Raw genomic sequence first — 14,128 nt, 5'->3', positions numbered from 1 at the left:
AATGCATTTATTTAGCAGCAAAAAACTGCATTATTTTGCTCTTTTGCTTGTTTATGAGGGACGGCAACTCTGAACACTCATAACACATCAAGGTACATAACACTGTTCCATCATCGTCTAGTGAGCCCGCGACGCAGTGCAAAACGTCAATGGCATCCAGCACTTCCTTTGGGGAAGGCAATGCACATGATGAATCAAGCTCCGAAGATGCGTTGTCGTCACTGTGATATCGCATACTTTCCACCAGCGCCTAATCCAAGATCTCTTCGGTAGTGACAGTGCAGTTGTCCACATACAAAAAATCGCAAAGCTGCATGTCATCCGGGGCTACAGTGATTTCGCACGCAGTGAAACCCAAGCTTCGGCGAGATCAGGTGGGCCTGAAAGCTCTTCCTCTCCACTGTCAGTTTCCACAGCCTGAACCTCTTTTGTGAGCTGGGCCTTGCTGAAGCAGTTCATAATAATGTCTGTACTTGTTTCCCGCCAGGATGCTTGAAGCATCTCAACTGCTTGAAAAATTTCCACCTTTGTTTCCCGCCGAAGACGAATGTTCAGAAGCAGCCTTTGGATTAGTCTACGCCGGTAGGAACACTTAATACTGTTAATAATTCCTCTGTCAAGGGGCTGAATGAGCGAGGTACAGTTCGCGGGTAAAAACTGGAGTTCAATGTTAGACAGCTCGAGGCCTTCAACACGGTGCGAAGTGCAGTTGTCTACGAATAGACCAATTCTACGGCCTTGTTTCTTGATATCTTTGTCAAGCTCTCTCAACCAGTCACTAAATATGCCCCATGTCATCCACGCTTTCGCATTTACCACGTATTTCACAGGCATTCTGGGTGTAACTTTAAAGGGCCCCTCACCAGGCCCCATAGCAAATTTTGGTCATACGCTGGAAGTTGTTACGTGTCCTCTAGGGAGCGTTCTGCCGTAAAAAAAATTCAAATCGGCTTATTAATAGCCGAGATAGAAATAGTTCAGTGCTGCGAACCCATTATTTCAGCAGGAAGGCTTCACTGCCAAGCAAGACGCTCTCTCCACTCACCCCGTCTAGTCCTCGCAAGCAAAATTCCTTCCCTGCATTCTCCTATACCAGACCTCGAGAATCACGTGACACATACGTCAAACCTTCATTTCTTTTTTTCCTCCTCACTTTTTTTTTGTGTGTGTTACGCATTTCCGCTGACTGCGCCGCACGCAAGCTGTTGTCTCGTTCGCGCAGCAAACAATTTTGCGTGCTGTGCACAAGGAGACATCACTAGCGGTATAATTCAGTGCTACACGAATACTAAGGCAGAACAAGCGGATTGCCGAGCGTGATCATGCGCTGGAACGTGGTAGAAAATGGCATAGTTTTGGTACATGCACACGTGAGCGCACGACCGTGGGAACAAGCAGACAAAGCGGAAGTACTGTATATCTCTCTTGCTTCGGTGCTAAGTAAAACAAAAAAATACACAGACATTCCATTTGTGTGTTTTATTATTTCACTAAACTTCAATTCGTCAATTCAAGCAACAGATCACACAGATAACAGACGTCTTGAATAATTCTAGAAGTCACGTGTCACCACGAGCGACGTCACACTGGGGACACGACTACTACGTAGGAGCAGGGGCATGATTACATCACCGTCCAGTTTGGAGCGTGGCGGCCGCAAGTGAAGAGGGAAAAGGTGTTCGGATTGAAATTTCAGATTTTTCCACGGCGCGTAGCGATGTAATACTCTGCAGACATGATTGTTATCACACAATGTATGCTCTGCGCTTGTCAGCTCAAAATGGCCAGACCTGGTGAGGGGCCCTTTAAAGCATCTGGGCAGGGCGCTTTTGCCAATAACCAGCGGAACTCGCTTGTCGCTTCTGTCCGAATTTACGCAGAGAAAAACAGTCAAGCGACATTTACTCTGCTTGCCGCCGTGGCAGATGTCTCCTTTTAGCGTAAGGGTGTGGTTTGGGAGCAATTCGTAAAAAAGGGTTGTCTTGTCAGCGTTGTATGTATCAGACGTGTCATAACACTCCAAAATGCCTGGTAGCTTGGGCTCAATACAAGAAGTGGAACCATCGCTGTCCGCAGAGGAAGACTCACTGCTAGTTACTTTGCCGACGATTCCATACCTGCTTTTGAAGCCTTGAAGCTACCCGTTACTAGCTTTTAAATCATTGCAGACCAAGATACAAGCATAATTCCTTGCTTTTGGCTGCAAAACAGCGCTGCTGATAGGAACATTTCGTCCTCTCATGTCCATGAACCAAGTCAAGTAAACACCACCTTGTCAACGTCAGTGTATGTTGCTGGCTTCAGCTGCTTCTTGCAGTCAGCACCTGACTCCACTGCACTGCGAATCACATCTTTTGCGTTCAGAATTATAGACAGAGAACTCGCTGGGATGCCAAATTTGGCAGCTACATTTTTCTTTTTCTTTTTTTTCGCCTCCGGAAACAGCATCCAAGATGGCCACTTTGTCTTCAAGAGTCAATATTTTGTTTCTTCATCAAGGCACTCATCCTTGGAATGATACACCAAAGTGAGAGGATGCGTGGACACAGGAGCCAGCTCGCACGTGCGTACGGTGTCAAAAATGAGGAGACAAAGAGTGACCACAACTCCACGAGACATAAAAAGCCGTCCTATTCTTCTTAGTAGTGTCACCTGGTGTCAGGTTAACGAAGCGAAGTGCAGACACTTCTGTAGCTACCAAAGAGTGGTGCTTCCGTCGTGCCGCTGGCAACTGGCAAGCGGCAGCAACGTTACTTAGAATGAGTGGCGGGATGTTTGACAGGAGGAGGAAATAAGGACACGGCCGCAGCGACGCTTTGCTGTGCTCCCTCATGGCTTGCAGAATCAAGCGTCTTTCCCTTCCTTAGATCACTGTCATCAAGAATTGCATTGCCGGCCGGCTCAAGAAATGCCGGGGGTGCCTCAATGCATGTGTAGCGCCTCTTCCTCTTCATAATCAAATTCTCTCTCGGCCGGCTCAAGGGACGCAGGGGGTGCCTCAATGCACATGTAGACAAGTGCGGACAAGCGTTGATCCTCCCTACTCTCTGCGCCAACGGCACTATGCGGAAGCCTCGCTGTCGCTGGGGCATTTTGCTCCGTGCTTCCCTGCGTGTTGCACTGGCAGCACTCTGCGGAAGTCTCGCTGTTGCCGTGGCTACTACATGCATGCCAAGCGGGATAACTCCACTTCGCGCTACGTCGGCGGCGGGGAAACCGCAGGAGATGCATGTGGCTGTTGCTTGTGCTAAAATAACAAAATTTGGGGCAAAATTCACTAGGTGGTTGGCAAAGGGAATTCGTTATTTCCAGGGTGTCTCTTGGTGCCACTTTGTTACATAGAGGTCACAAATACATGTGCTTCTATGGAGTGATGGCAGGGAATAGAAAAACTTCGGAATATCGAAAAATTCATTGTATAGAGGTTCGTTTTATGCAGGTTTAACTGTATCTACTTTCTTGAATGCATCGGTTTTGCCTTTTCTCTACACATTGGTTGCTTCCTGGTCTGTTTATTTCGCTTTTATCTTTTGACATGAACCTGTTTTTGAAGCACATATACACTTTCATGAAAAATTAAATGGTCACATTAATTTGGCTTTGGTCTGGAGCAAGTTTCGGGTACAAAATATAGCTTCGCTCACATTCTTTCAGTGCAGTGCAGGCAAAGCCGAGATTTTGAAACATTCTATGCCTATCACATTGCTTTTCACATTTTGTCGTCGTCAGAGCAGTGCTCTGGCCATGTTATCAAGGGGATTTTGTTATTAATGTGATCAGTCGGCCTTGAGAGAAGGATAATAAGTGTGATGTAGAAATGAAAGGGAGGAATAGCTGCGGAACCTGCTGTTGGTGCTCCTTCCATACCATTATCAAGGTGATGCTCTGTTTCTTCAGGTTTGCGACAGACAGTGCTGTTGCTTTCCATCAGCTTATTTGAGGGCACTGCTTTATGATGCGGGTGGGAGCGCACTCACGTGGTATTTTTCATATTTCATGAGGTTTCTTTACCAGTCAGAAAAAAATGTACGCAATTAGTATGTCGCTGAAAACACCGCAGTCAGATGTCATTTGGGGGTGCCTACAAATGCCTCACTGACAATTTGAAGATTAGGACAGTACTTCTCGAGTTGGATAATTAATTGCAATTACTGAATTAATTCTCAGTAACAAAATAATTACTGGCGGCTACTCCACTGTACTGGAAACAATATGCACTAGGTTTTCTTTGAGTAACAGAACTGCTCTTTCTTTAAGTCTTGGTGCATGATAGTTGGAGAACACTGTATAATCCACTCAGTAACCGAAATGAGGCCAAGCCGGATTCACTCGAAATCAGAATCAACAGCAGTCATGCACAGCAGCGCTTATACTTGGACACACAGAAAAAGAAAAGAAGACAGCGAGAGAGCAAGAGGCTGCAGTTTCGCCGAAAAGGTGAAGCAGTATTAGTGATAGCCAAGTATAGGACAATTGCACAAAGGAAGATTACACCACCGAGAGGACTCAGGCTGTGAAAGTGAACTGTCTCCTACTATGAGGTTTTTTATATACTCATATAACGCCATCAATTCAGAGACCAATTCTTCGAGGTCATACGAAGTTTCTTCAAGTGTAAGAAAAGAAATATATATATATATCAGAAAGCTGGTCGGGCCCCAGCCTACCTTGAAAAAATAAAAACTCTCTGCCTATGTGTACCCCATGATCTCATTGTTCAAAATGTTTCTGGTCATAAAATAATAGCAGCCAATTTTTGAAGTGAATTCAGCTGTTTTTGCATAGTTTTGTGAGCCTCTACAAATGTTTCCAATGTTTAGTACAGGTAGACCTGTCTTCAATAAAGATGTACTTTTAACCAAAATTTCCTTTACACCACAAAGCCCAAACACCATTCCACACAAAAGAAAATTAAAACAACTTGTTCCTCTTCAATCTTGGCCATGAAGAGTACAATCATAAAAAAGAAAGCAAGAAATGTTTTTCTGGTTATAAATTATTTATTACAGTGCTAATTAATCAATAACTGGTTTGCTGTACTATCTACAGCTTAAGCTTTCCTTGTACATGTCAAAAATGCTACTATGGGCTTTACATTAATTTCCCATGCTTAAATGAGAATTTGAGGTGCCAAACTCGGTTAATAGAAATGATACATTGGGCATTCTGAGGTTAAATTGAAAACTTCATTGAACTGACCTTGCAATATTTTAGGAGCAAACATTTCATATATTCTTATAACATTCTTTTTGGCTAACATACGAGTGTACGCACTTGAGCTCTAGCAACACATAACTGAACTAGCACCACATGGTGAAACCATGACATCGGTTTAATTAAGCTGGCACTATACTTCAAACACGTTGAAGGAAATGAAGTTTTCAACACTAAGTCGCCTTATTTTGTGCACAGAAATTTCATAACAAGTCATAATTTGTGCTGGACTTAGAAATTATCGTCGATTGCTCATTGTTACGCTGAGCTTGCCCACATAGTCCATAAAGACTGAACCTCTGTAAATGCAAAAGTAAAACAAGCATTACATCAGCACATTTGACAAAGAATTGTGCTATGATCACAAATATGAGACTACTGCCATGAGCAGGGCTGCATTTGGCCGCTATGAACCTGCCAGCAAATAGCAAAGTTGCCCACTCACACAAAAGGCTTGTCATCATCTCCTGTATCCACTTCTGTGCCACGCAGAGCATCTTGTGCTACCTGCTGCAGCGTTGACTCTTGTGATAAGGCCGGATTAGCATCATCATGGGCTACTGGGAGCTCACCAACCAGCTCATCATTTTCAGGCGTGCCTGAAGCAAGCTCAGCTGGTGTACCAAGTGATGATGTCACAAAACTGTTAGCCAGAGTGCCCACATCCAACGCATCACCCTAAAGAAGAGACAAAAATAACCCATAAAATTTACTTAACCTGGAAATGGGGCACCCAAGCAAGAATGTTTAAGCACTCCTAGAAAGTAGTCCATGTGCTGCCAGCATGAGCTCTTAGTGTTAGACATGCTCAAAGAAGGTTTCATGTGCATCTTTGTGTTTCATATGCCAGGAGCTTCTAAGCTTCATTCCATAGAAAACATTTTTCACCAGTGAAATGTTACCAACACTAGCCCAATTCCACTCAAGCCTAACCAGGTTGAGAGGATCAAAAGGTTTGAGAACATCTGTCATCATCAAATTCTATATTACAAGCACTGCAAGTGCATACAAAACAAATCAAGACATAATAAATTACTGCTCCATATACATATACTACCACAAGTATATTACTACAAGTATATGTAATGGTGTGGCACAGTTTCTAGAAGTCAGTAAATAGAGAATTACATATAGAAATACACTCACTTGCAGTGTGAGCTGTGGCAATGTTTGTGAGAAGAAGCCATTTTGTGAGAACACCTGTGTTGCCTGTCCAAGGTCCACTTGGTCATTCTGGCCACCAAACAAGGTCCCTTGTAACTGCTGCAAGTTGTCCTGGTTCACACAAGATGCACAAATTACCACAGAATGCCATACACCAGAAATATGTGACACAGCATTGGCCCGAACTGTGACAGTTAAGTGTGTCATGCCACTTTCAGCAAAGCTGCACAGATGCTAGACGATAAAAAAAAAAAAAACACTGAATGGCCGGCAGGCTCGTACGTAACTTGAATACTTTGCTCAAGTCAATGTATGTGTATACTTTCGTTGGTAGCTTGGTAACTTCCAAACTACTTTTGTGAGTCAGTTATTGGTACTTCTACTTAATTAGTTTTTTTCTGGTAACATTACTATACTAAGTAAATGGGTTACTTGCAAGTTACTCTTCGAGTCATGGGAAGCCACAGCGGCCACATTTTGATGGGGGCGAAATGCAACAATACCAGCGTACTTATATTTAGGTGCACGTTAAAGAACCCCAGATGGTCCAAACTATTCCGGAACCCCCCCCGGCGGCGTGCCTCATAATAGAATTGTGGTTTTGGCACGTAAAACTCTACAATTTATTTATTTTGAGTCATGGGAAATGATCTTTGTTTGCAGCCTTCAGCTGTGCAGCTCGTGTTCCTGTCAAAATCAAGCATATAATTAGGCAGTGTGAAAAGCGTGAGAAGTTTGACATTGCTACAGAAGTGGCCCACATGGTTCTTGGTCCTGTAGCCTGTTTCTCAGCAATTTAAGAGAAGTAGAAGTGAGTCTTGAAGCTTGGCGAAAGAGCCGTGACACAAGAGTAGCCCAGTGCTGCCCCACAAAGACTTGATTGCATCCCAAAATTTTTGACTTATGAAAATGAGACTGCGCAAAACGCACAAGAATGATTAGGCAGAGACAGAGACTAGCGCAAATTTTCAACTTTGAGCAGTACCTTTTTGCGCAGTATCTTCTTTCTAAGCGTTATGAAGCAGCTTGCCCAGCAACAGGTTTTATTAAGTTGCTGGCTTAACCTAGCCTAAACATGCTCCACTGCACAGCTGTAGGCACAAAACATGCCGTAAAGCCTTCCTCCTTCATTTCAACAACTTAAGGATGAACAACCTTTTCGTTCTGCAGTTTGCTCATAACTCTCTACCAGTGTGGGAACGCCACAAGATGCACAACAGCATTACTCCCCATACTACTGTCAGTGACACTGTGTTGCTTCCCAGCTCTGCCTATGCACTTGTGTATGTTGATGCCCCATATACACAAATGCCTGCAAAGAAAATGCTAAAAAATAGGTGTGACTGCCTTCAACAACTGCCTTCAACAACTGGCTTCAAGAAATGCCTTCAACCTGGCAGTAAAAAGACAGAGATAAAATGGTTGAATATGAAAAAAAAAAAAGCTTGCTGAACACCCCATAAATGTCCAACTCAAGGCTGACATCAGTCAGCAGTAGTGGGCAAAGGGACGAGGAGAAAAGAGGACAAAGCAATAGATTAACTGCACATTATAGTCTATAAAATCAGTAGTTTAATATGTTTGAACTGATAACGAAGTTAATTTTGATGTACAAATTGTTTCCTGCGTCAAAAATAAAGTGAGTGAACAAATTGAATCAAACCAAGACATGCATTACCCGTAATGAAAATTTTAAAAACTTAACCTTCAATGCACTTTTTAACAGCAGTGAAATCACAAGAAGTGCAAAGCAACGTTCGTGCTTTGAGCTTAATAGCTTAATTACTTTTTCTGAGACATTGCTCATATCTCGCGGCACACCTAATCATACCGCAGGTAGCATCAGGGAATGCACGATGGTATGTGAAGACATCAGTGGCAAACATGATCCACATGAATAAGGAAATACATAGAACACTACTGAAGTCACAACAAAATTTTACATGATAAATCTACCCTATCTACACATATACCATTAGGCACACAAATGCCAAAAAAGACAAACAAAACCAAAGAATAAATTTTTTAACTACAACAGTGCTGCAAATGCCATCCTAGCCTATCAAGGTACATTATGTGCATGTTGATGTGGCATCGACTTGATGCATAGATGAGGAATGTTTTTCAATTAAAATTCAGTCGCACGCTCAGAGCTGTCCCACGTGTTCCTTATTGCGTGTCTTATAGAGTTGCTCATGCAGTTTTTATTTTTTCATGCAGCATTAACAAATGGCACAGGCTTCCATGCTCTTAATATCATGAGTTACAGTCCCAGCGAAAACAAGCCGTTTGCTCAAAAACTATTATGAGGTTCACACAGCCTTAGTGACAAGCTGCCACCAAAGGGAATTCAGATGTCATAGAAGAGAACCAAGTGACACAAACTCAAAGAAAGCCCATAAACTGAGCTAGCCTTACGTGGATAAATCCCCATAATTCCTGGAAAGTAAGACATATTAGCATCATTATTTGTTCACATAGCTTTCTAGGGAATTACAATATAACAGAGGTATTCAAAAGCTACTTCAATTTAACTGCATAATAAAACAACATAAAATTATGCCGACAGGTAACCAGTGAAATATATTACTACTATAAGCTGAAATAGGGCATTTTTAAACAAGAGCATTGAAGAAAATGCACACCACAGGTCAAGCACTTCTCCCATGATGTGTGTTTTATTCTGTACACTTATAATAAAAGCAAACCAACTAGTTTGCACCCAAATGTTGCTGCAATTAGCTAATACTTCTATTACCACATTTGAGCACCACATTTTCCGGTGTATAATTCCCATTTTTTTTTCTGAATTTTTCGTCGGCGCGACTTGCAACAGTGCGACTTATATACATAGTTTTTTTTTTTCAGAAAAACACTGCCGTCAAAATCAGATTGGATGCTATGGCCACATTAAGTGCACTGGGATGACCTCCTCTGACACTTGGTACAGGTTGTGTGTGCGCTATGGAGGTACTTGGTTCTTCTTGTGATCGAGTTGCCGAGCGCTGTATGACACGGACGGAGTAGCAACACAAACGGCGGCAGGCCGACTGTGAGTCGAACGACTCCAAGGTTGTCGCATCTGCAGATCGCTTTCAAGATAAGCGCGCACCCCTGCGCAAACTACACAGTTGCTACCAGAGTACAAGCTCGCAGAATGCTCACAATGCACACTGCTTCGATAGCTTTCGCATGGGGTGGACTGCCAAGCAGCTGGCGGAGAGTTTGGAGAAGCTTTGCACACTCGCTCTTAGAGAACCGGAAGTCGACGACACGGCGTGCCATCATGACGCAGAGCCAGTGAGGGCAGAGCTTAGCCCTCATCACTCGGCAAACGAGTTGAGGAGAGAATGCATGACTATGGAGGAGGGTAACTTGTAATCATCCATAGCTCTTTTAATATAAGACACTTCACGCAAATTGTGGTGCGAATGATTAACTTTAGCTGTACCCTATACGTATATAATATTTGTCCGATCCGTTTCAGGGGCCCTTCAACTGTGACGAAGGTCAGGTGCACACAGGACAAGCTTCACTTACGCCCATTTTCTGGTAGGGGAAGGGTTGGACTTTTTTTTTTGCTTTTTATTGATAGGTACATTTTTTTTCCAGAAAAACTTATTTTGAAGGGGGTGCGACTTATACAAAGGTGCGACTTATAGACCGAAAAATATGGTACTCTTTCAACCAGCCTGAACATAAGAATAAGCAAAAGTAAAAAAATTGCACAAGTTCTGTGAAACGTCATCATTAACACAATGAAATCAACGCTTCAGCAAAATACAACGAAAGGTGCTGGCAAGAGTCAGGTTCTCCAAATGAATACTCTACCTTGGAAGTTAAAAAAAAAAGAAGCTTATCACTGCATCTCAGGTGAATAGCAGATGTCATCAGGTATTAATAAGCCAATACAGAAGAAGTAAAAGCAATGTTAAAACAAGTTAGCTCATGCAGAGGATGAGCAGGGGTGGTATTCTGTAAGAGCCCACTGTAAGAGTCCACCTAGTGGACTGTCCATTTCGGCCGCTGCTGATTGGATGCAGCTGTACGAGCAAGGAGGAGACGGGCAGCCCTTGTCAATCAGGAACGGCCAAAATGGACAGTCCACTAGGTGGACTCTACACAATACCTCCCCAGCAGTTAAAACAACGAAGTGCGGTCTTGTGAAAATGACACTAAAGAGAAATATGGAGCTAAACAAGAATTCCTGCGTTTCTGAAACACTAAATATCAATAAGTCTAAACCTGAGCAGAGGCTTAAGTTAGAAAGGGGCCCTGGAACACTTTTTGAAGATAGTAAGAAAAAGTTGCCGATCTGTCATAGAGGCTGCTGTGAACATGTGAGCCAAATATTAATGCACTGCATGCAGCGGGTAATTTACAATATTGAGTCGAAAACAGCGAAAAACCAACTGCCCTCACTGCCACTATGCTGTCAGTCAGTGTCATGGAAAGCAGCTGGATCCACTAACGCTAGTGGCTGATTTTGTGATTGCTAGAGCATTCACAGTAATACATGATTGCCAATTCTGAATTAAATAGATAAAAAATATAAATGACTGCGATCTCAAAGAGACAGAAAAATAATTTCATCTTTGCACTGTGTGTAGCTGCGTCTACTGCATGTGGTCTCCGAAATGGCAGCAGCGTGCCATATAGCATAGCGTGCCGTATAGCATAGTCTACCGCAGCCACCACGGGGTGCCGCGACGAGCCTTTTCACCGCTGCAACACCCTATTTTTCGCCAGGGCTTTGCCCACTTGGCTTCTCTGCTGTGCAGCTTCCAGCACGCTAGTGGAGACGAAAAGAGAGAGAAAGCCAGTATCGGTGAGATAACGCCACTTATAGTTGAAGGATTCAAAAAAGTTTTGTGGCATGAGATTCGTGAGAGATTGTCCTTTAATAGTGAGGCCATTCTATTATAGTTAGAAAAGTGTTTCAGGGCCCCTTTAAAATTTACACAGCAGCTCCCTTTTGGGAAAGTATTTTGACAGCATCTTGTTAGGATTGTCCAACTGCTTATTAACAAAGAGATGTAATGTTTTCGAAAGCTGGCAAAATCTAACCTAGCAATCTTTCTTGACTCTTCCTGGAAAAGAAAGGTGGGTTAGGCAGAAAAAATAAAGCAAAAATAACCTGAAATGTGTGTTACCACACAGATGTTAGGTGCCATGGTTTGTGCACAATGTTCAAAATGGGGTGTCTAGCCTCTATTTCACTTGTCAAGAATGAACTATTTTCTGCAATGAAATGAAATTATAAGTCTTCAGAGGATCCGCTTCATACTCATTCAGTGTTCCTCTCTAGTGTCCCTTTAATGCATGTCAATGAGAACTGTCATTTGCTTTCACATGAGTGGCACCACCATCACATTTTTGGAGAAGACATGCACATAGAATGACTCTCTGTCTCACCTGCACTAAAACCTCTTGTGCAACAAAGCCACCAGGATCACCTGGTTCAACAGAACTGCCCTGTACGAGCTCCTCCACAACAGGGACTACTGCATCCAGGTTACTGTGGTTCTGGCCCATAACCTCATCAGGGTTAACAGGCACCAAAGCCTCCACAAGTGAGTCAGAGAGAACGGCAGCTGCTGTGCTGTCCACTTGTTCCCCTTGGGTCTGTGAACCACTCCTCTGCAGAATCTGCAGTAGCAACAGCAGTTGTAAATACCACAATGCACACCAATGTAACACTGTAACAATGTAGCATAGTACCGTTTGTGATCTCAGTCAAAGCAAGCAGCCTGTGGAGACGTTCCTGCCACTGCTGTTTACATTGTTTCCGTTAATTGCCAACAGATAATCAGTTCCCACCTCTGCACAGTCTCTCTTCTCTGACAGCAAGGTGCGCGTACAGTGGCGGTTTTTTATTCTTTTGCAGAGAAATTGGGCGAATAAACATGCTATGTGTTCTCCATGTGGACCAAAAAATGCAATGGTACTGTGAAATTTCGGTGCAAGGAAAGATTTTTTTTTATTTTCTTAGGATAAGGTCACTTACAACCAAGCTAAGAATAGATAAAAAATTCCAAAACAAATATAAGGTTCCAGCTTATCCCTAACCATTTCAGTTTTACGGACATGCCGGAACGTTTCCCACCATGGTACGTCCCACCATGACAGTGACGTACCCATACATTCTCCCCTCTCTCCACTTGGGTGTACGGAGTAACACGAAGTTGGCGAGCTCAGAGATGGTTCTGCCATCAGTTCTATACTTCTTAAAGCCTATTTTCCCTCTTTTCTCCTCTTAGTGAAGCATGTGTGTCCACAGATGGGCCTGCTGTTCTCGCTACGCCACGCCTCCTTTCCAGCAACAAGGGTACTTCTCTTGTCTGTGTGCTTTCTCCAGGATGACTCTGCTATTTGTTGTATCTCTTTCATCTGTTGCTCTCTTTGTTTTGTCTGGCTGAGTGAGAATAAACGAAAGCACTCTTTCCCTGAGCATGGCTGCGTGATCGCTTTGAGATGGCTGCTCATGCGGGAACTTCAACTGCTGATTGGACTCTGAATACGACCCAAGCTCAGATTTAGAAGATGACAGTGTGTTGTCCGAGGAAGAGGCAACTTTGAACATGTCAGATTATAACCCTCACAACGCAAAAAAGTACTGAGAACAATTATGGTTTTGAGTCCGCTGCACATTTTTTAGATAGCAATGTCAGAACCACAACAAGCGTGCATTTTACATTATCCGTGTCCTTTTTTTTTTTCACTCTTCTGCATAAGCAAACCATTGTGCCTGCTTTATATCTGCAAAAAAAGCATCCTACTGGGGCTGCGTCATCTCTGAAAAGACCGGACACTGTAAGGGTTAAAACAAACTAATTTTTAAACCAGGACCCCGTAACCTACCAGCTCTCCACGGTGAATTTTCATATGCTTCTTGCAGCTCACTGAGGTCTTGAAGGTCTTTTGGCAGTATGGGCACATGAATGGCCTGGCACTTGTGTGAGTGCACATGTGCCGCTTCAAGGAACCGTTAGTAGTAAATGTTGCATCACAAATCTGAAATAACAAACAAGATGGAGTTGCAAATGTGAGAATATAACTTTGCTTTGCTTTCAAAAGCAGCTTAAGGCTGTGCTGTATTCAGTGTGAACATTTTTCTGTCACAATAGCTTAAGAAAATATTATAACATTAAATATTATTTTTCTCAGCCTGCATTTATGGCCATGGCCAGGTTATTATGAGCATTTCAAAATAAGCCCAGAAGATTGTGTTCAAAGAATGTTCACGTGGTGTTCAATTGGCCTAGAGAGGATGTATCCAATTATGTTGTATATACTGGAAATAAGATCCCAGGAAATGAGTGACTCGTACATTAGCCTACTTCCCTATTCTTTTAATGCAAGGTTAAAACAAAAGCGAGGGCTAAAATATTCACCAACACAGAACTACTTCTTCTGCAGGACTTAGCTGATTCAGGCAGAAGTGCTAAAAAATGGAATAATATGAATGAATGAATAAGAGAACAAAGTTCCCACTTATTAACAGCTGGACTAACTTGAGCTTCTGGGACAGATACAACTCTGTATCTTCAGGTCTCCTTAATGTTGCTGCACTTTTTTGCAGTAGTTCAGGAGCACAGCACTCTTGCAGCTGTACGATATGGCAGTACAGCATATGCCACCCACACCATGACAATTAATTTGCTGTCATTCAAGGGCCAGTTTTACAATAGTTCTCAGCCCTCAAGAAACTTGCATTGTACTAATACAGGCATCTTTAACTGGCTTGTTG

At 42.9% G+C, this 14,128-nt stretch overlaps 1 protein-coding gene across 4 annotated transcripts in view; it reads right to left on the bottom strand.

Annotated features, from left to right (window-relative positions):
* Nucleotides 1–14,128, bottom strand: part of LOC142561113 (uncharacterized) — a 159,574-nt gene that overhangs the window by 65,123 nt on the left and 80,323 nt on the right. For all 4 annotated transcript variants that reach the window (XM_075673424.1, XM_075673423.1, XM_075673426.1 and 1 more), the window contains 4 exons: nt 13,240–13,392; nt 11,794–12,027; nt 6,361–6,489; nt 5,660–5,892 (listed from right to left, as the gene is read on the bottom strand). In XM_075673424.1, the coding sequence (XP_075529539.1) occupies nt 5,660–5,892; nt 6,361–6,489; nt 11,794–12,027; nt 13,240–13,392 (749 nt within the window). The remainder of the gene's footprint in view (nt 1–5,659; nt 5,893–6,360; nt 6,490–11,793; nt 12,028–13,239; nt 13,393–14,128) is intronic.

Source organism: Dermacentor variabilis, chromosome 1 (genome assembly GCF_050947875.1).
Source record: "Dermacentor variabilis isolate Ectoservices chromosome 1, ASM5094787v1, whole genome shotgun sequence".
In the NCBI taxonomy this organism is placed as follows: domain Eukaryota; kingdom Metazoa; phylum Arthropoda; class Arachnida; order Ixodida; family Ixodidae; genus Dermacentor; species Dermacentor variabilis.
Note: the sequence above shows the minus strand (reverse complement) of the source record. Positions and strands in the feature narration are given on the sequence as shown.